The 25,702-nt window shown below is 42.7% G+C and overlaps 3 protein-coding genes across 6 annotated transcripts in view; 2 read left to right on the top strand and 1 right to left on the bottom strand.

Moving 5' to 3' along the window:
• The window catches only part of pxdn (peroxidasin), a 25,948-nt gene extending 9,786 nt beyond the window's left edge, over nucleotides 1–16,162 (top strand). For 2 of the 3 annotated variants that reach the window (XM_088399875.1, XM_088399874.1), the window contains 17 exons: nucleotides 283–452; nucleotides 1,385–1,502; nucleotides 1,603–1,772; nucleotides 2,104–2,376; nucleotides 2,469–2,744; nucleotides 4,092–4,204; nucleotides 4,438–4,594; nucleotides 5,035–5,143; nucleotides 6,224–6,381; nucleotides 6,897–7,903; nucleotides 7,982–8,478; nucleotides 8,569–8,703; nucleotides 8,827–9,035; nucleotides 9,139–9,250; nucleotides 9,341–9,473; nucleotides 9,859–9,972; nucleotides 10,469–12,433. In XM_088399875.1, the coding sequence (XP_088256001.1) occupies nucleotides 283–452; nucleotides 1,385–1,502; nucleotides 1,603–1,772; nucleotides 2,104–2,376; nucleotides 2,469–2,744; nucleotides 4,092–4,204; nucleotides 4,438–4,594; nucleotides 5,035–5,143; nucleotides 6,224–6,381; nucleotides 6,897–7,903; nucleotides 7,982–8,478; nucleotides 8,569–8,703; nucleotides 8,827–9,035; nucleotides 9,139–9,250; nucleotides 9,341–9,473; nucleotides 9,859–9,972; nucleotides 10,469–10,603 (3,886 nt within the window). In that variant the 3' untranslated portion in view covers nucleotides 10,604–12,433. Of the gene's footprint in view, nucleotides 1–282; nucleotides 453–1,384; nucleotides 1,503–1,602; nucleotides 1,773–2,103; nucleotides 2,377–2,468; nucleotides 2,745–4,091; nucleotides 4,205–4,437; nucleotides 4,595–5,034; nucleotides 5,144–6,223; nucleotides 6,382–6,896; nucleotides 7,904–7,981; nucleotides 8,479–8,568; nucleotides 8,704–8,826; nucleotides 9,036–9,138; nucleotides 9,251–9,340; nucleotides 9,474–9,858; nucleotides 9,973–10,468; nucleotides 12,434–14,167 lie in introns of those variants that run through there. The other variant, XR_015863315.1, reaches the window with a different exon arrangement.
• Nucleotides 15,260–19,559, bottom strand: ccr6b (chemokine (C-C motif) receptor 6b). Of its 2 annotated transcripts, none has more exons than XM_088399879.1 (2): nucleotides 19,083–19,559; nucleotides 15,260–17,538 (listed from the first exon to the last, which is right to left on the bottom strand). In XM_088399879.1, exon 2 carries the CDS (start codon nucleotides 17,527–17,529, stop codon nucleotides 16,444–16,446), a length of 1,086 nt encoding a protein of 361 aa, XP_088256005.1. In that variant the 5' UTR covers nucleotides 17,530–17,538; nucleotides 19,083–19,559; the 3' UTR covers nucleotides 15,260–16,443. The 2 variants fall into 2 exon arrangements, with proteins under 2 accessions (XP_088256005.1, XP_088256004.1); XM_088399878.1 differs by lacking the exon at nucleotides 19,083–19,559 and adding an exon at nucleotides 18,550–18,771.
• Nucleotides 19,066–25,702, top strand: part of crybg1a (crystallin beta-gamma domain containing 1a) — an 18,661-nt gene continuing 12,024 nt past the window's right edge. Inside the window, exons 1-2 of the mRNA XM_088399872.1 lie at nucleotides 19,066–19,556; nucleotides 23,739–23,880. Of these exons, the coding sequence (XP_088255998.1) occupies nucleotides 19,225–19,556; nucleotides 23,739–23,880 (474 nt within the window). The 5' untranslated portion in view covers nucleotides 19,066–19,224. The remainder of the gene's footprint in view (nucleotides 19,557–23,738; nucleotides 23,881–25,702) is intronic.

The raw sequence follows: 25,702 nt of genomic DNA, 5'->3' as shown, positions 1-25,702 counted from the left end.
ATCACAGCACATTCTTGGCCATGTTTGGCTGGGTTTTTTGCAGAAGAGGAAAAAAATGTAAAAAAAGAACGCCTATGCCTTATCTGGGCTTTTAGTCACTACGAAAGCCATCTTGTCTCTGTATTGTAATATTCAGAATTTTAAAAATGGCTATGAATCAATACGTCAACATAATTTAGCTTGAAATGTTTTGGCTATTTATATTCAATTATAGCTGGAATGAATGATCAAATTTTCCTGCAATGACTGCTAACTGAATGAGTGTGCACGTTGTGTGTCAAGGCGACTGGATTCCAATTCGTTGAACTGCGACTGCGAGTTGCTGTGGCTGGCCGACCTTCTAAAGCAATACGCAGAGTCAGGAAATGCCCAAGCTGCCGCCACGTGCGACTACCCGAGCCGCCTGCAGGGAAGATCCGTGGCCACGCTCACGGCAGAGGAGCTCAGCTGCGGTATGGAACTGGAGGAAAATTACAATTTCGAGAATGCCATTGAAAAGCTGCAGGCACATTCACAATGAAAACCAGTCTAGATGAGAGATTGAAACCGAGATCTGCTTCTTGGCTCCTGATGAGTGCGAAGGGCTTCCAGTTTTACTTTGGGGAGCAACAAATTAATAAGTAATATAGAAATAAATAAGGATGGTGCAGCATTGAGTGGAATGTTGACATCAGGATTACAGCTCTCAAGCTAGACAGGCATACAAACAATAAACAGACTACAGTATATGGAGTGAATCCCCTCCGGGCTTCCTTCCTGCAGATGGCGGTTAATGCCCGTCACTTGGTCTTACTCATGACCACATGGAGTTAGACACAGGTGCATCCCTTCTTTGTGTCTGGGTTAGTCAAGCACCCAGCTGCTTTCAAAAAGTTATCAATTTGGGTTTAAAAAAAAAAAAGTTCTTGAATGTGTTGGTATTTTTCTTTGGTCAAGTAAATAATCTGCCTCATTTGAGCCCTCATTTTTTTTACTCCGTGTATGACTACCTTTTCCATTTGGGTGCATACAAGGAGTAAAAGTTCTTTTTCAGGGAAATCATTCCACACTAAAGGCATCAAATGCAATGCACAGCAATTAAGGCATCTGTCAGAACAGATGCAATAAAATGCAACCTTATTACGCTGTCTACTCCACTTTTCTGTATTTAATTGACTATGATGAACACCAGGCTCCTACAGTCTTGATTTCCAGGCTATCGTGATTTATGGAGTTGAGTTTGAATTCTGGCAAGACAACAAAATTACCCCCCACAAAAGAATGGTGTGCTCGCTCAAGAATGAAGCTGATTGATGATAACTGTTGCGTAATGGAACATACAGTACATATGTACAGACATACCATAATACCGTCCTCAAACCTTCCATTATAAAACTCTCTCCAGAAATACCCCGAATTACCTCAGAGCCTCAAGACGTAGATGTTACATCAGGGAACACGGTCTACTTCACCTGCCGGGCTGAGGGAAACCCCAAACCGCAGATCATCTGGCTCCGCAACAAGTAAGCCTTTTGGATGTGTGACACTAAATATTGTACAAAATTGCATCAATGAAAGTCCAGCCATGATTTGTGTTGTTCATCTCTTGTGTTCTGACACCAGCAATGCTCTTAACATGCGAGATGACAGTCGTCTGAACCTGCTGGAGGATGGGACTCTAATGATCCAGGATACAAGAGAGACCGACCAGGGAGTCTACCAGTGCATGGCTAAAAATGTGGCCGGGGAGGTCAAGACCTCAGAGGTCACGTTGCGATATTTCGGAGCACCTTGTAAGTGAAGTTTAATCATCCCTGGCTATGTTTTATCATGCATATCAATTTTATAACCCGCAACTGCGTCAATGGCTTTCAAATTGGCTGGGTTTTGTAAACCAGCAGGTCATTCCTCGGTTGATAGGTGGCCATGGAATGTTATGTTATGCATTTCGTCTCTTTGGGTGTTTGTAAACAGCAGGGCTCTCGCTGTATCCATTTTTCTACTGTAATCACTGGCCAAGTATGGACACGGAGCGCAATCTGTGATACAGATGTGATGTCGTGTTCTCTATCAGCACCTGACGATTATCATTCCGATCAACTAATGGTTCCTTTCTGCCTGCAGCACGGCCAAGTTTTGTCATCCAGCCCCAAAACACTGAAGTGCTGGTGGGTGAGAGTGTGACTTTGGAATGCAGCGCCACGGGCCAGCCACAGCCCCGAATCTCCTGGACCAAAGGAGATCGGACACCGCTGCCCACTGACGCTCGCATCAACATCACTCCATCGGGAGGGCTTTATATTCAGAATGTGGTCCAGGCTGACGGAGGGCAGTACACTTGTTTTGCCTCCAATAATGTTGATACCATTCACGCCACAGCTTATATTATTGTCCAAGGTAGGTTAACAATAGTCTTTCACCGCTACATGATTGAATATACGATTACATATTGATGCATTGACGTCATTGTGTTTCTCTTGAACCTCCAGCAATCCCCCAATTCACAGTCACGCCACAGGATCAGTCCGTCCTTGACGGCCACACCGTGGACTTTCCATGCGAGGCCACGGGTTACCCACAGCCCGTTATTGCCTGGACTCGCGGAGGCAGCCCGTTACCTCTGGACCGCCGACACTCGGTCCTTTCTTCTGGCACCCTTCGAATCACTCGGGTGGCGGCCCACGACGAAGGCCAGTACGAGTGCCAGGCGGTCAACCCAGTAGGGACTGTGCGCACCGCCGTGCAGCTCAACATCCAACAGAGAGGTGAGGAGATTTCAAGTTAGTGGAAAGTCCACCTAAGGTAATAAATAAATTGCTTTAATGTTTTGTTTTGGAGGAGTTAGGGTGTGCAAGATGGCAAAGTTGTCAACAGAGTGAAGCTGACGCACTCTTCTGAACTAATTCATGTTGCATTTGTACATGTATGTTGTAAATTGCTATGAAGTATTTACACGCTGAAAGAAATGTAGCTGCTGTTTATCACGTGTAGCCTATGTTGGCATGTGTTGGCGGGATGAACCGACCGGTGTTGAAATGACAGCCTTGTTATTATAAATAGGGAAGCATGTCAGACCATAACTCTGAGATGACTCCATGTTTTTCCATGTAGTAATGGCTCGTAACACGCCTCAAAGTATACGTTGTTTAATGCTTCCACTTAAAATGACGCACAGGCCACAGTCATGATGAATGTGATATATGGACTGACAGGCCTCGTGCATTGTATCCTGGCGCTTAAGACGAGAACGAGATTCATTTTAGGGACATTTAGGAAATTGTTTACTTTTAATAATTGTCAGTTTGCATGCATATTTGATGATGGGATTGGAGTGGACCGCGTTGAGTTAATTGTAGACTGCTGTGAACAATGGGTTTTTAGGAAGTTCAGCTCTGATTTATAGTAGACAGTTTAGGCGAGACCACAAAGTATTTGTGAGAGGTTAGCAGGATTTTCCCATGCCGTGTGTGTGTGTGTGTGAGATGTCTTAACACCTTGGCTTTCCAAGTGTCATCTCAGCTCCCAGACAATGAAACAGAGTGAGTCACTGTGTAGCAATGCTCAGTGGTTCATTTGTGTGCATGATAAAGACATAGTTCAGGGACACCCAGTGTTTGATGATGGACTCAGAATGGAAAGCAGCTGCTTTTACCAACACGTCATATTCAAATTCACACTTGCTTGCAACCATATGTGTCCATTTTTGTTACCGTTTCAGTACACAACAGTTTCAACCTCAATGTTTTGGCAGGGAAATAAAAAAAAACACTTTATGTTTGGCAAGCACAAAGGCAAGAATGGGATAGGGTTTTTTTTTCAAGGAAGATTTAGTGCAAATTTCTGGAATTTTTGCATTATTATTGTGAAAACAACCACAAGACCCAAAGACATTTAATATACGGATCAGTTTTTATGTGATGTGTACTTATAAATACACTCTTACAAAACAAAGCATTGGTTTTTTTAAAAGTGTTGCTTTTAAACAAGACAGTAGACTTTGAGTTTCTTCTGCAATGATTGTTCTCACTTTACCTGTCCTGTACTGTCACACAATCATTAACACGTGCGCATATGTGTGTGTGTGTGTGTGTGTGTATGTTCAACTCATTCAGTAACGCCTGTTTTCACAAATGCTCCAAGGGACGCAACGGTGGAGTCTGGCGAGGACGTCCAGATTCCCTGCAGTGCTCAGGGCCAGCCACAACCTGTCCTTACCTGGAACAAGGTTAGATGCTAAGACGATGTTTTTAGGAGTAGCCTTGACCTCCTTGAGGCTCAGGAGATGGAAAACCATCTTCAAGGATTTCTAGTTCCTCAAGGGAGATTGGTTTGAATGCTGCATTGATCAGCATTGGTCGTTTTTACAGGAAAAGTTAATTTAGCATCTTATGTGAATGACTTGGAGATGCGAGCTCCCAAGATCACGAACCTCCCCGACTGCATCATCTTGTCTCTCAGGATGGTGTGCAGGTGACAGAGAGTGGTAAATTTCATATCAGCCCTGATGGCTATTTGGAGGTAAAAGACGTGGGCACCGCCGATGCTGGCCGCTACGAGTGCGTAGCCCGCAATCCCATTGGCTATGAGGTCGCAAGCATGGTGCTAACTGTCACAGGTGAGAAGACACAAGTTCTATTCCCACTTTAGTGAATAAAATATTGACTGTAGTGAATTGATGAAGTTCATCCCCGCAATTCACATTGAAGCAGGATTTGTTTTTTTTTCTCCTGTCCGGCTGTGCTTGTCATGTTATTGTAGAGTCAGTCCACAGAGTGAACCGCCCAAGTGTGACTGTTTGAGTCAGTGATATCAGATTGCTGTCAGCTCTTCTCATTCTGCTCGAATGTCCATCCCTGCACTCTGTTTCTGTTTTTGTTGGCCACATCCACATTGCATCCTTGAGTTATTGATTTGGTTAATGTTGGCATCCGCTTACTGGAGAGCTGGATAAGGTTGTAATATTCAAGTAAAGTCATAAAACTAAGGAACTTTTTTTTTTTCTTTTTCCCAGAATTACTCTTAAAACACTTCTTCTCACGTCTACTTGTCTTGCAGTTCCAGCAGTAAGCAGAGAAGGCGACACCTTTGTGAGCACGTCCATTGAGCAGGCAATCCGAAATGTGGACAGTGCCATTGAGTCGACGAGGAGACGGCTGTTTGATGGGTAAGCTGTGAATGACTCGTGCGATATGTACCGTAATGGCCGCACCATTAGGTACACCAGCACATTTAATAAGAAAAATGACATCACCAAGGGTTCCTAAAATGAATCTAGCGACATCTCTCAAATTTGTACTGGAATATTTTGGCTGGCCGTACCTTCCCGCAGACTTTTTTAAGTTGAATGAGTTTACTCATAATCAAGGTTACTAATGTTCTCATCCGGCCAGTTATTCATTGCGGAGAAGATAAAGAAGAAGTGATCTTAGTCACTGTTGGCAGGTTCTGTGCACATCCTAAGTGTTTCCATCCTGTTTAAAAAATGTGGTAAGCAGTTGTGTTGATCTTGGCATGCACAAACGGCACCGCACTTGGCTTACCCGCGCATGCATGATGCAGTGAACATCAACAAACACATAAACAAAGAACAGAAATACACACAAGTCAAACCGCCAAGCCAAAAATCAGACGAGGGGATTTCCAGCCTCCGTTTTAAATGGCAATCACAGGCCGCTGGTTGAACTAAAAAATGCCTGACTCACAAAGCTCTGTTGTAAAAAAAATATAAAGATGAATTCATTCTAATCAAGGTAACTCAATAGCGCATTTTTGTTGAAGACGTTACTCCGAGAAACTTCTCATACGCCCTTCATTTCGTTCCTGTTTGTTACGGTAGTTGTGAAGTATATGGTGTATATTTATTCCTGCATGACCAGGCATGAAAAAAAAAATATATATATATATACACTGAGGTGTGACTGACAAATGTGTGTTTGAGGACTCAGCATGCCAAATGAGGCATTCATGTTGGATTTGGATTCAGTCCATAATATGACATCACTGTGCTTACAGAGTCAAAGGCATTTTGTTTGCAAGGTTGAACAGGTATACGGACTCACTCTGTCAAAGAGCTCGTGCAGATATTGAGTCACCTGAGTCAATCGACAATAAAGTGCTTATTTGAACTCTTGTCGTTTTCTGGTTCCTCCTCTGTCTAAAGTCTGAACCTGAGTTAATTATCCGAAAGACTCGGTTGCTTACTTTTTTGTTTTTTTGTCCTTCCAACATCTCCCTATCCCTCTAGTCAGCCTCGTACCCCAGGAGAGCTACTTGCACTTTTCCGCTATCCACGTGACCCTTACACAGTGGAGCAGGCTCGCGCTGGCGAGATCTTCGAGCAGACCCTGCTTCTCATCCAGAACCACGTCAACCAGGGTCTCACGGTCGACACCAACGGCACCGGTGAGGCTGATTAGTCGATAAATAAACGCTGGTGGCTCTAAATCTATGCTACATATTTCATAATTGATTCCTTCATTCTATTTGACTGCTTATTCTGGTTCAGGTTACTCGGAAATAGCGGCTTATCCCTGCTGACTTGGGTTGACAGGCGGGTTACACCCTCATTTGCTCAGGACTGACACATATGGATTGACCATCATCAATACCCAAAGACAATCTGGAGTCTTCAGTTTAAAAAAATAGAAGGGAATAAAAAAAGACATGGTCGCGTACACAGACCCAAATCAGGATTTCAAAAGCTCCCAAATATTTGGTGAAAGAACGCAGCTCTTTCCTGAATCATTGCCCAGCATCACAAGGTCACAACTTCGATATTGGCAGTTCCTCTTTCTAGAAGGTCCAACTGGAAGTTTATACGCTCTTAAAAGCACTTATCATGAGACATGTCAGAATTTGAGTGGGTTACTTTTCTATAAATACAAAGTAAATAAATACCACCATTTGCATTCCCGCAGACTTTCGCTACAACGACCTGGTGTCCCCGCACTTTCTGGACGTGATCGCCAACCTTTCGGGCTGCACCGCCCACCGCCGCATCAACAACTGTTCCGACATTTGCTTCCACCAGAAGTACCGCACTCACGACGGCACTTGCAACAACCTGCAGCACTCCATGTGGGGGGCCTCGCTCACCCCGTTCCAACGACTCCTGAAATCCGTCTACGATAACGGGTTTAATCTACCGAGGGGAGCTACGGAGCAGGCGCACAATAGCTACAGGTTGCCTCTGCCCAGATTTGTATCCACCACTTTGATCGGAACCGAGACCATCACTCCGGATGATCACTACACCCACATGCTGATGCAATGGGGTCAGTTCCTCGACCATGACTTGGACTCGACCGTGGCGGCCCTCAGCCAGTCGCGCTTCTCTGACGGACAGCTGTGCACTCAGGTTTGCACCAATGACCCGCCATGCTTCCCCATCCAATTCCCTCCCAACGATCCCCGGCAGCTGAGGAGCGGCGCCCGCTGCATGTTCTTTGTGCGCTCCAGCCCCGTGTGCGGCAGCGGGATGACGTCCCTACTCATGAACAGCGTGTACCCGAGAGAGCAAATCAACCAGCTCACGGCTTACATCGACGCCTCAAACGTCTACGGTAGTTCGCGGCACGAATCCGAGGAGATCCGCGACTTGGCCAGCCAACGGGGTTTGCTCCGGCAGGGAATCATTCAGCGTACCGGGAAGCCGCTGTTGCCTTTCGCTACGGGACCGCCCACCGAGTGCATGAGGAACGAGAATGAAAGTCCGATTCCTTGCTTTTTGGCCGGAGACCACCGTGCCAACGAACAGCTGGGCCTAACGGCCATGCACACCGTGTGGTTCAGGGAGCACAACCGCGTAGCCACAGAGTTACTCAGGCTGAACCCCCACTGGGATGGGGACACCATCTACCATGAAGCCAGGAAGATAGTGGGAGCCCAGATGCAACACATCACGTACAGTCACTGGTTGCCAAAGGTAACGATTCCTTCCTTTCGCCTGGGCCAAACGGCGGGAGCGGCGTTACGGACAACCCTAACTCTTTGTGTTTTCTAGATCCTAGGCGAGGCAGGCATGAAGATGATGGGGCCGTACACAGGTTATGACCCCAATATTAACGCGGGCATCCTCAATGCTTTCGCCACTGCGGCATTCCGCTTCGGGCACACCCTCATTAACCCGATACTCTACAGGTTAGATGAGGACTTCCAGCCCATCCCCCAGGGTCACATCTCCCTGCATCGGGCCTTCTTCTCGCCCTTTCGCATCGTGAACGAGGGTGGCATTGACCCGCTGCTCCGCGGGCTCTTTGGCGTGGCGGGTAAAATGCGGGTCTCCTCGCAGCTAGTCAATACAGAGCTGACCGAGAGATTGTTTTCGATGGCCCACGCTGTGGCCTTGGACCTGGCCGCCATGAACATACAGCGAGGAAGAGATCACGGCATACCGCCGTACAATGATTACCGGACCTATTGTAACCTGACCTCGGCTCAGACCTTTGAGGACTTGAGGAACGAGATTAAGAATCCTGACGTCAGAGAGAAGCTACAGAGGTGATTTGAGAGCTGCCGCTCCATTTCCGGTGAAAAACCGAAGATACTCTTTGGATTTATGTCACCCAAACCGTATCTATTGTGTGATAGGCTTTATGGTACGCCTCTGAACATTGACCTGTTCCCTGCCCTGATGGCTGAAGATGTGGTTCCTGGCAGTAGGCTTGGACCCACCCTCATGTGTCTGCTGGCTTCTCAGTTCAAACGTCTGCGGGATGGAGACAGGTAAGCCCTTGCCTGTGTCATATGGAGGATGTAAACATCCAAAATTTCATGCTGAACTGAACTGAGCCATTCCGGGTTGTACGTTTATTATTCCTGAACCTGGCAAATATTCATAATGTGCAGGTTCTGGTACGAAAACCCTGGAACGTTCACGCCCGCCCAACTGACTCAGCTGAAGCAGGCCTCTCTTTCTCGGGTGCTGTGCGATAACGGCGATAACATCACGCGCGTGCAGTCGGACGTCTTCAGGGTGGCAGAGGTGCCGCATGGCTACGGCAGCTGCGACAACATCCCGCACATTGACTTGCGCATGTGGCAAGACTGCTGCGAAGGTAACCTTGATTTTATTTGTAACACAGAAATCTAATATCTGTCAATTTGCCTTTCTTGCTGTTGTGCACACCAATTGAGCTTTGTTGTATTTCGCTTTGCCAGACTGCAGGACCAAAGGTCAGTTCAACGCGCTGTCCTACCACTTTCGAGGGCGCAGGTCAGCTGATCACAGTTACAAAGACAGCAGAGCTGCTGACGGCATCAAGGAAAACAGGTGACACACCGGCCGCCGTCGTAAAACAGCAACACTTTAGTTTCCATGAGTGTCATTTGACCACTTTGCTATTGTTTTATTGGTTTGCAGTCCCTTGGAAGAAACCAGAACAGAACATGTCAATGTTACGGTGACCTCAAAAAAAAGCACTGATCCCCCAGCGAGTGAATTCCAAGACTTTGTCTCCGACATGCAGAAGACAATTACAAGCTTACGCAAACAGGTAAATTTCCCAAATGTGGACATTGGCAGAATTTTTATGTTCTGTACAGCGGTCTAGTCAGACTCGATCACTGAGTCTTTTGCCTTTTTGTCAGGCAAATGTGTTTTTCATCAATTTTTCCGTAGGTGCGTTCCTTCCCTTTTCTTCCTTGCATTTTCTTTTAATTCAAGTCAGGTTTTCTTTTTTTTTTTTTGCGTTTCAAGCATCGCTGCCCCTGAACTATGCTGAAGGAATCATGCTCCCTACATATTTAAAAAGCACTCGGACAGGAAGTAACTCATAAATCAGGAACAACAGCATGAAACCAAATCAATAGAAAGTCCATTCTTTATGGTGTCGTTGGTCTCTGCCCATAGAAACAACAACCTTTGATTTGTCTTTTCAGATTCGACGACTGGAAGCCCGCTTGAGCAAGACTGACTGCGTTGACGGTAACGGGCGTGAGCGGACAGATGGAGAGCGGTGGAAACAGGATTCGTGCACTCAATGTGAATGCAAAGTAGGTTCAACATATGGACAGGAAACCACCAAATAATGAACTGCACGCTTTGCTGCGCACGTATTTGTACCGAGATACAAAGTGCAATCAAACAATTGTGTTGTTAATATTATTATCATCATAATTATTGTATTTCACTTCATCTGGAAACACACGTTCATTACTAGCTTTTCTACAGTATGCTTTTAAATGCCGTAGTTTCAATTTATGGTGTTAGTTTTTTTATTTTGAAGCTGTTCCCAGCAGCGTGTGGAAAACGGCTGACACATTCACGACTTGTTGTTGCCCACTTCAACGACTCGACGGGGTCCTGAAATAATGTTCAATCACCGAATAAGGGTGCTAAAAAAAAAAAAGGGTGTGTCATAGTTGTTTGGTCGGTCTCCCTTTTGTTCTGCTGTCGGCTGGAAGTCCCAGTTGTAACCACGGGAAACTTTTCAATCCTCCCTAATCTAATAAAGTAAGCAACCCGTTGTTTCTGTGCTCCCTCCCGCAGGACACCAGAATCACCTGCTTTGTGGAGTCCTGTCTGCCGGCCCCGTGCAAACAGCCTGTCAAACTAAAAGGCGCCTGCTGCCCCATGTGCTTGGATGGAGCCAAGTGGCAAAAAGCAGACGGCAGCCAGGAGTAATCCTCAGGACGTCCCTCCCGCTAATCACACTCGAGTGTCTGAAGCACTCAGACTTCCACTGAGAGGAGGAGACTCTTGAAGGTGTCGGCGCCCGCCAGTGGCCTCGATACACCCCATAGCCTCATTGTTTTTTATTTGTTCTTTTGTATTCTTTTTTTTTTTTTTTTTTTAGGGGGGGGGGGTCATGTTTTGTTATTTTTGGATCGCTGCCTCCTCTGGGATGAAATGGATTCATGTCTGCTCCCGGAGGCCTCTGCAGTGCAACAATTTAGTTTGCCAAATCACAGGGCCTGCCGCCGCCGCCACCGCCGGTTGCCATCAGCCAGCAGGAGAAGGGAAGTAGATTGAGGAGGCCGGCCAGTGTTTTCTCAGGTTAGAGATGCCGAAAACTGGTGCTATTGTATCCCTTATGAATGAATTAATCACTAAATACCTTTGAAGTATTGCCATTTGTATGCAAAGCAGCCTATATCCACTTGATATCTGCCTATTTTCTATGCTAAAATCACAATTGAGATCAGTTAATGCAAGGTAAAAGAGGTTTTCTTTTCATCTAAGGTGCTTTCATGCCATGTTATAAAAATGGATGGTTTTTTTGTTTTGTTTTTTTAATCCAAACGAATATAATGTGAAGCCCTATGAAAATTGAACGGACAAAAAGAGAGAGAGATGTCTACTGATTTCTGCTCCTAAATGTCTCTGCCGACCGGCCCTCTCCGATGACTGTTTCGTCGTGACGTCACGACCGTCCCGTTATTGTCCTCAGTGCGCAAAGCCAAACGTTAACATCTAGAATATATGGAACTGTGAAACCACGTCGGAGGAGAGGTTTCATCTGTGGTGCTGTTTTATCTACTGCCACACTATTTGTCATCATCATTCACACAATTTGAAGGACTGCAATGATTACTGTTGACTTTTTTTTGCCTGCCATGGACCTGCAGCACTGGATTGCATGCGTTCTGTTGTCAAACGTATCGACTTTTACACAAATCTGCTTTTACCTACCCCCCTTTGCGGGTCCTCTTTAGTACTGATACATTTGGAGCGATTTTCTGTAAGTGTTTCATTGCCAAACTTTGCGTTACGTCATTTAGCCAAGCACGCTGCAGAGAGCACAGGTTTCTTTAACCCGCTGACCCTCATTCCGCTGTAATGGAAGCCATATGAGAGGTAGGAAATAATGTGCTGAATGTTGACATACACACACAATCAAAGCACATATAATGTACATAAAACAAATGCCATTCAATGCAGCGGCAGCTCACTTATGTAACATAAATCATGTTTTCTTTCTTTGTCTTCCTGTTTTGTGACAAAGCAGCCGCAATGTTCCCCTCCATTGTTTTCTTTATGCCGTAACGTCCTGAGCAAGCATCTGTCACTAAACCGAAATAATACTGTCTGGAATGTTCCATTCAGGACGGGTTTTTACATTAAACTACGTGTTTACAGTTCTTCTCTTCCCGTGCCAGCATCTAGTCCACTTTAATATGTTGCTCCAATGTTTCCATTTTAATCTTGAATGCCCATGTCCTTAGCTCATTAATAGTAAAATGCAATTTGGCCCCACTTCCAATGTTGTGTGCCATAACATTGCGAGGTCTCCGTTACCTGGTTCTTTACAGTAACTTGCCCCTGTTCACCGCTTCAAATCATTCCCAAGTGTCAATGGAATGCACTGCTTTGCAAGACTGAACATACCTTACCAACACTGTCCCTTACAAGTGGTCAATGTGGCTTTTAATGCCAAAGAATGGTTTGCACTGTAATGTATGCCTCTCAACAGTAATAAATAAAAAAACAAATCAGCCACATTTGTTTTAGATACCCATTGTTAGTTCTTTTGAGAACATGCAACGCTGAAGATCACATTTTGCAAATGTCATCACGTGCATTCATAGAGTCTAAATCGTTAACTCGTCGAGGTGTGGATTCAGAATTACACCCATGGAAGATGAGATCACAGGCTTGCTAGGGTGTGTGACCTTGTTCTACCCGTATGCCCTCCGCGTGTCTGATGAGATGATGGATGGTCTTTGTGGGGATTGTCCCCCCAGATGTGGATCTGGCATCAATTTTTAGCTCTCTGCAACAACACTCTTGTTGCTTCTTGCACAGAGGAGCAGTTAGTCGTCCTGCTGCTGGACTTTTGCCGCTCCACCTCTCATTGCATATTGGCCTGTTTCCCAAAACCCATACTAGTGAGATTACTAACCAGCCAGTACCGGAGTGTTGGGTGATCTATATCAGGATGGTTAGGGTTAGGTAATAGTGAATATTTTAATACCAGAAGAAAAAGGAATTTTCCTGTAAGCATTCACGTGATAGTTTTGGCACAGATTTCCCACCAGATGCTTTTCTTGAGCCCTTGGGTCAAAGGTCAGCGGTATTACCCTCTCAGCTTCTCCAGCTGCCACGAATGTTTTCGAAGAATGTTACATTCAATTTACTTCAACTTCAGTGCTCCCAAAAATGGTCAACAGCTTCAGTGCTGCAAGCTGACAGGACCATTTTGGCCCATGAGTGGTCAGAGATCCTGGAATGAAAACTAGCAGGAAATTAAGTTTCCAGTTGGTGCATAGATAAAAACCTCCATCTCTTTACTAAACAGGAAAAGACATTATCACCCCCACAGTAAGAGACATCACTTAGTCAGTATTATGTCTATTCTAAATGTGTATTTCTTTTCCTTTCGGTCCATCCCTGAAGCAGTCCGTCCCAGTTGCAGGTGGTGTTTACAATAAAATCTCTAATTTGTTCATTGAACCGGAAGATGGACAGACTATTGGAGCAAAAATAAAATGGAGCAATTTGAGAAATGGAGCCAAATCAGCCCACTATCACATTTGGGAATTTCATTTCAGCAACTTTGGTTCTTGGGGTTTTTTGTTTTTTGTAATGACCTTAAGGAATGTCTTTCACCTTTGCAAGTGGAAAGACATCCTGGTTTCCAGAGCAAAGAGGAGAATCTGTGTCCCACAGAGGCTAAATGGCTTTTTTTTTTTTTTTTTACTCCTGGGAAGTACAGCAGAGTGTGGGAGAGAAATGTGATGAAGGAAGGCTTCCAGTCCCTTGACAAACAAGCCCACACACTTTAGCATGTGATTACACAATTGCAGATGGAAAAGCATGCAGCATGTAGACTTACCATCCCTGTTTAGGCTATTTGATTTAATTCTGTTTTTATTTTTTTTTTATTTGAACACAAGTACTACACAAGCGTTTAAAGGTTTGAAGTCACCCAGACAATTGAGCGTTTTCTGTGAGAATTGCACAAGGGTTTTCGAATCATCCATTAGCCTTCTAACACAATTAGCAAACACAATGGGTCATTAGAGCACTGGAGGGATGCTAGATTGCATTAGAAACCTGATCATTGCAGCTAGAATAGTCATTTAGTGTATTCCTAATGAGTTTGATCTTATCCACATTGAAAAGAATATTTTCAAAATGTCATATTTACATTTTGTTCAACAGAACAAGTGTGTTTCTGCTGTTGTTCTCTATTGCTTGTTTTTATTGGTTTCACTGACTCAAATAACACCTGCCATTTTTCAACAGATATCAGATTTTCACCGCGTCCTCTCTTGGCCTCTCACTCTGTATCAAAATACCAAACTCGTTTCCCAGCTCTATGAAATGTGACTGCCAAAACGGAGTGTATCCTCCCAAGACGACAGATGGGAAGAGACGAGGTTAGTATTTTCTCTTTACGTGCATAAAGACAATTCGAGAAGAGAGCCGTGTAAAAATACACATTTACGCTACTGTACTGTTCTCCCAAATAAATGTCGCTGATAAGATGATGGACTGTGAAGGTTGGCTGAGAGCCTCACTTGCACTTTGGGTGAGTGGCAGATGGGAAGGCTCGTGCGTGACCTACCTACTTGTTACTTTGCTTGCATTCCTTGGTGCAGAGCAGCAGGGTACAGTCTGACCCAGCACGATAATCCTGAAACTGCCAGGAACCCTTATCAGTTCTGCTTTGGGCCTAAAATGAGCCAACTAATAGGAGGAGTGGAGTGGAGTGGAGTGGAGTGAAGGCTGGGGGCGAGGAATGTGTTGCCATGCACAAGTAGAACCACTCTGACATGAAAAAGGATTACAAGGCAGCCACATTAGTTGCCTGAAAGACCTGAATTCTTGCCAGCCAAGCAAAATTGCCTGGTGCTTTGAATACACGCCTAAATAGAAACATGTGTTTGTTGGTTTGTTAAATGAAATTACATTGGGGCTGCAACCATTTTTTTTTTTTTTTGGTGTAAAAATAACAAAAGTGGGGATATAGTTAAATCCAGTTGTTAATTTGCATTCTGGCTATACGGGGTGTAATAACATCACCATATAAAATTGTTGATTCACTTTTGGGGTAAAAATAGTGATTGGAAAAGTTGAGGAATATAGCAATGAAGTGAGCAACCCTGGATGCACTGGTCGTAATAGTAAGAAAACTCTTCTGGGCTTTTGCATGACGCTCAACTGCCCCACCAAGAAGTATCAAGTTTGTGACCATTCTTTATCCTTTGTGCGTTTTGAGCAGTGCCGTATCAAATTATGATGGAAAAAAAATCCCATTCATTATAAAAATTCCTATTCGCCAAGGAACTAGTTGCATGAGACTAGGGCATCTCCTTAAAAAATACTTAAGTCGCATTCTTTTGTAATTTCTTCCTTTAATCAAATCTGTGTTTTCATATCATCCAGTGAGAGCATGTTGAGGCAAAACTCTTGAGCATTGCTGACAAGGCAAAATGAATCAGACAGTACATAAGAGCGAGAAATGTGACTTCATTATAAGACACCAGATGTTGAGGTTAACACATTTCAACCAGGCTAAAAAGTGAGAGCATTTCCCCTCAAAGTAGAAGGTTCCAACAAGGTCCCGTAGCTACCATCAAGAGTTACTTCATGTTACCGTAACAGAAGAGTTTTCTGGAATGAGGCCAAGGTTTAAACCTCCCAAAATCACTGCAGTGAACTATGCGAAAAGACATATCCCCCCGTGGTGTAATGCCTCACCAGAGAGCGCAAAGACCTACCAACAGAGACCTTCAAACATTTTAAGACACACCCTGTGTCCTCCAGTTCATTCTTTGTTATTGGAATACTGTGCAATAGATGTCAACACATTTGAGATGATTTTAAATGTCTTTATATTCTAGACAATGTACAGAGATACAAGATATTATGTAATATAGGAGACTGTGAGAGGACACACAGATTGAGGAGCAGATAGATGGACAATGAAGACTGAATGAACAGAGGTGACAGATGTAATTTTATTTTTACCCTCTAATCATAATGGAGTGTATACTTAATACAGTGTAATCAAGTTTACCCCAAAACTCCAAAAGCTCACTGCCGCTATCTAGTGGAAGTAAAATGTATTACTAATGCAGCTCAATTACTGATGATTCGTAAGCCAGGTGTCTTTGATTTATTTTATGAGGAGAATATATGCATTTCAATAGGCAAAGAAAATAAACTAAGAAGCAAAAACTTTTTCCCCCACCTTCTGCTCTTTAATCAGGTCTGATTTGAATTCATCTAGGATCAAATAAGGCAACAAATCAAAGCTATACATTTAGAAGTTCTCCTCTCTTCAAATCAACAATGGAGTCTGTTTGAAAAGCATTTTAGCACTTAGAAAAATGTATATTTCACTAATGCCCAAAAATACTGCTACATTAATTAAAAAAAAACAGATTGCATTTGAGAGCACACAATACAATGCATTTAAAAGACAATATTCTCTTTTCTACTATTTCTGCGTAAGCTACTTGAACCAGAGTTTCCTGAGCGAGGAATCCCAAGGAATAAATAAAGTTGAGTCAAAGTCAAACACTAAATGAGAAGTTGTTGGAACCATCTGAAGACCTGAAGCCCGAGATGCAGACGTCAGACGTGCCGCGTGACGAGCGGGCCGGGGAGATGTACCTCTTACCGAAGCACCACAGGTCCATCAGTATTTGCTTAAAGTGGCTCCTAAATTTGGAGCCAATGAAGGCATAGAGGATGGGATTGACACAGCAGTGGAGATAGGCCACAGTTTCCATAACGGCCAGAACTTGAAGATTGAGCCTTTCTCCCTGACAACTTCTCTGCTTAAACAGATCAAGCGTGTGGTTGAGCAGAGCCACATTGTAGGGGAGGTGGCACACGATGAAGAACACAACCACGGCCAAGATCACACGGATGGCTTTGTGCCTCTGGCTGCTTCGTGCTCGTATCAACGTGCACGTGATGCTGGAGTAGCACAGCACCATCACCACGAGGGGCAGCAGGAACCCAATGGCCATTTGAAGGCAGGGGATCAGCATTTTGATTAACTTGGCCGTCTCGTCGTTGCTGAAAGACAGTTCACATGTCGCATGAGCGCTCTCGGCCCCCAGACCGCTCTCCTCGAAGCGCTCGGTGTATATCAGGGTGGGCAGCGTTAGGGCAGCCGCGCAAAGCCACACGACAGTGCACATGATGCGGCAGTAGATGAGAGAACTAGAGCGGGCCCCGAAAGAGCGTCTGGCTTGGACAATGGCGATGTAACGATCGCCGCTGATGCACGCCAGCAGGAGCATCCCGCTGTAAAGGTTGATGCAGTAGGCCGACCTCAGCACCTTGCAGACCGCCGTGCCCATCACCCAGTTGTGCCGCTCGTTGTAAATGATAAAAGGCAGGGCCAGCACAAAGGTCAGGTCGGCCACCGCCACATTGGCCAGGTAGATGTCTGTCATTGTCTTGGTCCTCTTGTAGAATAAGTAAGTCGCCACCACAAGGATGTTCCCAACTAGGCCAAAGACACAGATGAGGGAGTGCATGTAGGTTTGGGTGATGACTTCAGCGGGATTTGGATCCAGGTTGCACAGCTCCGCGTCTGAATAGTCCTCAGTGCCGGGATTGTAATAGTCTGGAGCCACTGAAGACATGTTTTGGTTCTGGGGAAGAAAAACAAGTGGTGAGTGATACTAAACATTTCTGGTATAAGCAATGCCAATGTCAGCAAAAGTTCTTTTTCACACGTACTCTGTGTGAAGGATAAAAGGCAGTGTTCTAGTTTGTCTGTTCCTCTGGTTGTGCATGACCCAATTTAAGCGTTTTTTTTTTGACAGGTTAGGGTTTCATTTGATCTTTAAAGTTGATCTGATCCTTATCAGTGATGATCTAAGACAAGAATCAAAGCGTATGCGTGTTAAGTCACGTATCTAAAGCAGAAATGAAACCAGGTCACCAAAAAACATCTATCCATCCATTTTCAAGATAGCTTTTTCTGTCAATCACCCAAAAATCTTTTGCACAGCATCAAACATCCATACAGATAATAATGATGTATGTTTTGAAAGCAATCTGGCTTCTGAGAAACTTTTTTTCATGTTTACTGTCGAACAGATGTTGAATAACATTTTGCAGAACTTAGCACCTTTTGTCAATAAGTGGTAGCTAGATTCTATATGAAAGAATTGAATTGAGAGTTTAAAAGAGGAATCTGCATTTTATTAGATGTCCTTTTGAAGAAGTGTTTTAAATACTACTGTATATTGTCTCGGAGGATACTTTAATACCAGGAATTGCAACATTAACACTGATTGAAGTTACTTATTCATTCATACTAATTTAACCTTTTGAAAAGACAATTTAACCAACATGCACACTGAATGGTTACAGCCAATATTATTAAAGATGTGTGGAAATCGACCTTTGCAAATTATTGCTCTGTTTATCGCTTGATCAAATTAAATAAATGCAAAATATCTAATCCCTAAATTTGTTTTACTGTATTCATTTTCTTAAAAGACAAGCACAATTAATAATTATAATTAATAATAATTATTATTAATAATTAATAATGTACCTAGACATTATAATATTTTTAAATTAAGTTTTCATTTTTGAGCCTTCTATTTTTATGCAAACCAATCCAAAATATGTACATGAAACTCAAAACATACCCTCTGTGTCAAATGCTGGCAAAAAGTTCCACAATGTCTTGGCTGCTTATGAAAAAAGCTTTCAGCAGGGGAGGTTATAGTCACAGAGGTAAGCAGCAAAGTTTCAAAAAGAAAAAAGGAAGGAGACCAAAGGGGGGTTCTCAACTGATTTCATCTTCCTGCTTCCTGCTCATTTTCTGTAGAATTTTTTTCGGCACCTGGCACCAGAGATCCCCCTCCCAAAAATAAAGCAACATTCATTTGTGAAGAAAAGTTTGCAACAAATCACATTTCATGCGACTTTCGTTTCTCATTTTCCAGAAGGTGACCCTGGTGTACTCCCCAATATGACCGGCAGGTAGCGCTATCATTCCAACGAACTGAAAGTAAGAGTTAATGATTTATTTCTAAGGCATGTTCTATTCTAGTTTTCCTCAATATTGAGGACAATAAGCACGTATTCTGTCGTCTTCGCGAGTTTGATCCTTAAGCAACACTAGCCGTTTATTTTGATAATTAACCGGAATTGATCAAGCCACCACGTGATTGATTACCTGGCAGGCAGGTAGGCAGGCAGGCAGGTAACCCGCCCCGCAGGTTCTCCCAGTCGTTCACGCCTCCAACTGACTCAAGTTGGTCCACTCTTCTCTAAGTTTTCAATCCATTTGTGTTCTTTGACGTTTTTTCCAATTCACCATGAGTAAGTCGAGCTCTTTAAAAGTGAAGAATTTGTTCAAAGTCAAGTCACCGGATAAAGAAGGCAAGGCATCCAAACAATCGGACTCCATCACAGATGGAGACACGTCGCAGACTTCACCGGCGAGCCCCGGAGACGCCGCCGCCGCAGCTGCCGCAGCTGCCGCAGCTGCACGACCCGGTGATGGCGTTTTCATTTCCCCCAAGGAAAAAAAAGGAAAGCGGTCGTTGTCGTTCAGGTTTAGACGAAAGAAATCTAAGCAGAAAGAAGACCGAGTTGTTGGCGACGATGACTTGTTCCCCAATGAACTGGACAGCTTCACCAGACACATGTAAGAATGAACTCAATTATACACCTTCACATTTGATACATGTTGACTTGTTGTGGAGCTAACCATATTTTATCTCAAATGCTCTTGTGCAATGATGGAACTTTGTCTATTTTGCTCTAGAAATGACATAATGCAAAAGCACCAAGGTGATTAGGTCCATAGATATTCTTGCAATGACTGACAGCACCTTATTAACCTACTTTCTGAACCCTAAGCATGAATGCTGAAAAAGAATCATGAGAAGGCAGAATGAGTCTTGGGTAACAAGTTTTTTCTTTCCATATGCAAGTCAAATAGAAAGAGATAAATTAAACCCAGCCCACTGATTCTTATTACGTCAACATGTAAAAGCAGCCTCGTGACAAATTGACATGCAAATCTAACCACAATATTTTTCCAGGGCACTCTTTCTTCCTTCTTGTGTGGGGTTTCTGCGGGTTTCTAGCTTCCTCCGACATTTTCAAAGCATGCATGAAAAGTTCATATAAGATTTTTAACTGTCCATTCAAGTGTGCTTTGCCTCCACGTCTGTTGTCACTTAGGTTGACCTACAATAACATTTTGTAGAAGGCAGCAGCAGCAGCATTAAAGAAACTTGTCATGCGGGTATGACGCCTCAATCATTAAATCAACTTAATGCGGCACTTCAGCAAAATGTCAGACACAAAAGACAGTTGAGAACACCGCAAATTCATCACCACGTGACAGACATGATTAGCTATGCCACTTGTTAACTAACAACAGTCATTCCAGACGAAACAGTCAGACAAGATTTTAATTGCGTGACAAATATTAACCTTTGTTGTTTTTAATCTTACTTTGTCTTGCATCTCCTCTTAGTTTCAAAATATATCCCTCTGAGCCTGTACATTAATATATTGCATATATGATATAATAATATAATGGATATCATTATCTGCTTTAATTTATTCTTTTTACATCATTATGTTGGCTTCAATTTTCAAATTAGCTTTCAATTAAATTTTTTTGCAAGATTTGATTTCATGGGATTCTTCTCAATCATTATTGAAAACCATTAGATGTAAATATATAATCTTGCATTATTAGCACACCACAGAGATTTGACTGTGCTGGATCCAGGTCTCCACATTGCTCTTCTGTCTCGAATGTCATTTTGTCCTAAAGGAGTGAGCATTTATTTGTGTGCCCACACCTGGCCAATTGAACTCTGTATTTAGCCAACCTTTGTTAACACCCATTTGCCTTTCAATAAGAAAGAACCAACGTGATCTCATTATTATGGTGCTCGGCAAATAATATCATGTGTGTTTGGTTCGTTTTTTTTGTACCACACTGGTACAGCTTGTTTTGGAAGGCGTGAACGCAAGATTGTACACAGGTGCAAACCAAAACTGAAACTCTTGTTTGCGATAAAGACTGTATATGACCCCACGGTATCTAACCCAGATATTCCCTGCAAGATTGCGCAAACCGGATCACGTATTCAGTTTTGCATGCAATGATGATGTGCAAAGAATTCAGTAACGAACTCCCCTGCTCGATGCGTGCGTGATGCAGTACAGAGTCCACTCACCAGATTGATTAAGCAATATTTGCCTGACTGCACACGTTTCAGGTTGTCATATCACAGTGTTAAAAATGCAACAATATCACCTTGGTGACAATTGTCCAAATTAAGCCTCAATAATGCAGCTTTATTTAAGGCCAAATGCTCTTCCTGAAGGTGTGCACAACTTCGAGAACAGCAAAGCTCTTAGCCAAACATACCTCTGGGCTTGGAGTGCTTTTTGCACAGTCCAATTGGGATGAGGCCAGCACATTTTTAGTAGCAGAAGAAAGGTCTTATTGTTCAAGAAATGTCAGAATATCAAAACAAATAATATCCCAACTGAGTTTGAATGTTATTCTTGCAGTTGATGATTTTTTTTTTTGCCTTCATAAGTACAATACAATAGAATCCACATCTTTATTTATACAGCGTTTCACTACGAGCTGTTGCCGTAACAAAGTTTAAAATATCATTACAGCTGAACACATGATATAATGCTTTTGGTTCACCTTCCACTCTCCTGTTGGTTATTAGTTCCAAGGGAAGTGGTTGCAGTCTGCAGAGCATTCAGGACACACCCAACATCTGGCAAACTGTCATTTTCCAAACACACATTCTCATTCTAAACAAACATTGAGGTCTTGTGTTATCAGACAAATTACTTGCTGCTGCGTGCTTTTTCTCTTATCAGAAGCAATTCAGGAAGTCATAGAAAATATGTTGCAATTAAACAGGTTTGCTCATAGTTTTAAGTCATGTGCTTTGTTTCTTCTCCATTGCTTAAATAATGGAGAGGACCTCTATTAAGTGGTAGACCTGTGTGTTTGTTCAGATTGCCTGTTTATAATGGCAAGATGAGGAGCTGTTGACAGCTGTTTAGTGTTTGCTTGTGTGCGTGCGTGCATGTACCTGTATGACATATGCGCTGAGCAATTATATTTTAATCCTGACTTGAATTGTGGTTTATTATGATCTTGAAAACATTCAAATCAGAGATTACTACTTTCTAAAATGATCCCACAGTTTTATTGTTGAAACCACAACAATTTTCTTATCATGTACAATAAAAAAATATGGAGAGAAGAGATAGCAGCAGTAAAGAACTGCTACATTTATTTTGCCCTTCCGTGCGTGCAATGTTTGCAGCATGAGGTCACACAGTACTTACTGGGGGCCTAGAATACTTGCAGCTTTTCAACAATGCCCTGGCCCTTATTTCTTTTGTTGTTGTTCAATTTTACCCTTTGTCCTATGGATTTTCCTGAAGTATTTACTTTGAAGTATTTTTGTGTGGCATTCTTTATCAGTTCCCTATCAGTGAACATTAGTTTTCATGTGGAGTGGAGTAACAAGCAGACCCTTTGTCTGCTGTGCACTGACAAAGTTCAGACAAGTTGGGGCTGGTTTGTGCCAGAGAGCTAAATTTCACCTAAATGCATTGACTTTAAATCAGTCAATCAATTAGACTCTAGTTCTAGTTATTAACTGAGCAAACTTTGATCACACAAGTCACACTTGGAAACTTGAGTGAATCCATCAGTGTCAAAGGTTATGTAATCCATGACCGCTCCCCCTCCTTGTTTTCAATTGATTGAAGACGTGCATCTCACTGACCACACTGAATGATAAATAACATATTTGAGATCAGTCCGCTTCTTCAATGGTTGGCCATCGTTGAGGTTAAATCAACTCTAGTTGACCTCAAAAAATGTTTGAGACGAGATGAGATCTGGGTTCTCAAGTGCAACTCATGAAAGCATTTCTTTATGCACCTTGCTTTGTGCACTTGGTGCTCATGCTGAAACAAAAAGAGCCCATAATTGAGCAAAATATGCCATGAAGTGAGGTGTGGTGTGCTGAGGTAAGATCAGCCCTGGAGAAGAATGTAAATATGAAACCGTATAGCTCCACTTCTGCTATGGTGTGCAAAACAAGGCAGAACCCTGATTGACAAGGTTTTTCCTTTTTTCTTTTCATATTAAATGCTTGGTGATAGGAAGCTCATCTTCAGGTCAGCTTTCAGTCCTGGCATTCTAAATGTTGGAAAGTAAAAGCCATATTTAATGGCTAATGTTCAGTGAAAAACAAACCTTTTGCGCCCTCTTGTGGAGAAAACACATCATTGCTGACACCTAGTCTAAAAACTGCCAAGCTGACTTTACTTCAAATGAATGTAAATTTAACAAATTATTATTTATAATTTTCATTTAGTACCACAATATTATTTTTGGATTAGGGTGTAATAGTTGTGTCCCTATATTGTGGTATCTCTAGCTGCAGATAAATGCTCCTCATGCCTCACACATGAGCCAGAATTTGCAAAGGCCCTCTAATTGCTCCCCTACTTTGAACTTGTGTATCCTGCCAAGTCTCCTATTATATTTCTCCTCTGTCTTCTTTTGTACATTTAAACTTACGCCAAAGATTTTGATGCAACTTTAAATGTTAGTGCACCTCGTCCTTGGAACACTCCTTTTGGCTTAGAGAACAGGACAGCGCCAAATATAGGAGCAAAGCCTGAGTGAAATCTTTTGTCAAGACCCACTGAACAGTGAGGGGGGAAAAAAAAACCTAATGACCTCACATCCTCTTGACCCCCTCCCCTTCTCTCTCCCACCCCTCCTTTTCTGCTTCCCGCCTGACTTTACCAGGAGTTACGACCAGATGAGTGTTTCGACAGCGTGCTCATTCCAAACCGAATCCGAGTGGGACCTTCATTCTGACACTAAGTCCATGATCTACTTCAACATGACTCAGCAAGGAAATCCCTCTTCACCACCCAAATACTACAAGGTCAGTGTTTAATTCATTCGCACAAACTATGAATGGTGTTCTTGAATTGAAAAAAATGTGCACATCCTATGCGCTCAGTTTGGTTTCTGAATTTGATATGAATGCATATTTAAAAGTGCTGTCCTCTGCATTTGAAGGGAACTCTTATGCCTATTGTCTGACTTGCTTTTCTGATAAAGCACTTGATAAGATGCGCTGCTCTTGTCATTTAATAGGCCGACAATGTCGTAAAACCGGCAATAATCTGTAGACTTCTTGATAAGTTCAACTGGAATCTTTCTTTGAGGTTAGAGTTCACTTGGATGACATAGTTCAGAGTAATATCTGTCAGATTGATTGCAATTATTTGACACAATGTATTTTTTTTGTTATTTTGATTGTCATTGTTGAAGAGTCGTAACCCATTTCAGCCGGCAGAGAGCGCAAAATAACATGTCAGATAACCAAACTCGTACTGATGAGCATTATCCTTTGGGATGTCTGTGTCCCTCGGGCTCTTTTACTACCTGAACTTGACAAACCTGCTTGCCTACCCTTTTCCCCATATTTGCATTATCGTTATGTCTGTAGAACGCTCATTTTTCAAATTTTAACATTGAGTTCAACTCAAAGTGTACTTTGAACTTTGAGTTACTGTACTTTCATTCAGGAGATTTTGTAACGGCAGTGTTCTGTTTGTCTGTGTGAGACTTTAAGTGTGTTTTAAAGTGAGTGTGAGCATGCACATGTTTATCAATTAACTTTTAAATGTTTTTTATATATATACAAAGGGGACACCGCTGTGTTATTAAGACTCAAATACTGAACAGTGTTAAAGTTGATGTGTTACTCTACGGACTCAAGCTCTAAGCGAGACTTCATACATAGTTGTCTGTCTTTCTTTATTCTGTTTAAACATGAACTGGAAATCCCAGCCAAGTGTGGCTGTTTGTTTATTCAAATAGTGGTAACATTTGACACTGTGGTGTTTATTGACCTTTTTTTTTTGATATTACAAAAAGATTTGTGATACACACTTGGCAAACGGTTCTTGAATTCCCTATATGAAAAGAGATCAACTTTTATGTTATGGAACAAATGTCATAAATAACGTCGGCTTGAGAGAAAGCAGCTCTCGTGATATCCCTTCAGGCTGAGGAAGGGTGGGGTTTCCCCTCTTTTCCCACACCCTTTCAATTTTACCGTATTGTAACGTTCTTGTTTGCCGCCGTTTTCAAAGCCTCCAATGTTATCGTGGCCGTGCCCTTAAGCAGAGCCACACGCCAGCACTGCTGTTTGTTGTCACTCGTCCGGGGCAGGACTAACAACATAGGAGAGATGCTTTTTTAGAGATTATTCTAAAGGAGATTGTCGGTGCTCTTTGAATGATTTTCACCATAGTCTGCAAAGAACTCTTACAGCTAGTTAAATGGTATGTAACTTGTTTTTTTTGCATTCTCATACTCATTGGGTTGTGAATAATAAGTCCAGTGATTGACAAAGGCTCGTGCTGCTCACATTTTAGTCACAGCTGTTGCTGCTAACATTTTGTTTTTACATGAAAAGACGCTTAAAGTTAACATACACTTGCAAATTTTATGACATAACAACTGAATGTCAGTTTGCTTTATAGAACTGCCCTATACTTGATCTTCTCATCTAGTTTCATATTTATATCCAGAGTTAATTATTCACCTTAGCTTGGCTGTTTATTCTCTTTGGATGTTGAGATATGTATTTGAAGGAAAACATGTCCAAAATAATAAAGTGAATAAATTCAAGGCGTCTCGTTCAATAGTAGTACTGCTAAATTGTTTATTGATTTTGTTATTTCATTTTTTTT

This window comes from Syngnathus floridae, chromosome 16 (assembly GCF_059516105.1).
Source record: "Syngnathus floridae isolate MCC-2025c chromosome 16, RoL_Sflo_1.0, whole genome shotgun sequence".
NCBI classification, from domain to species: Eukaryota; Metazoa; Chordata; class Actinopteri; order Syngnathiformes; family Syngnathidae; genus Syngnathus; species Syngnathus floridae.
This window is presented reverse-complemented; position numbering and strand designations above follow the sequence as displayed.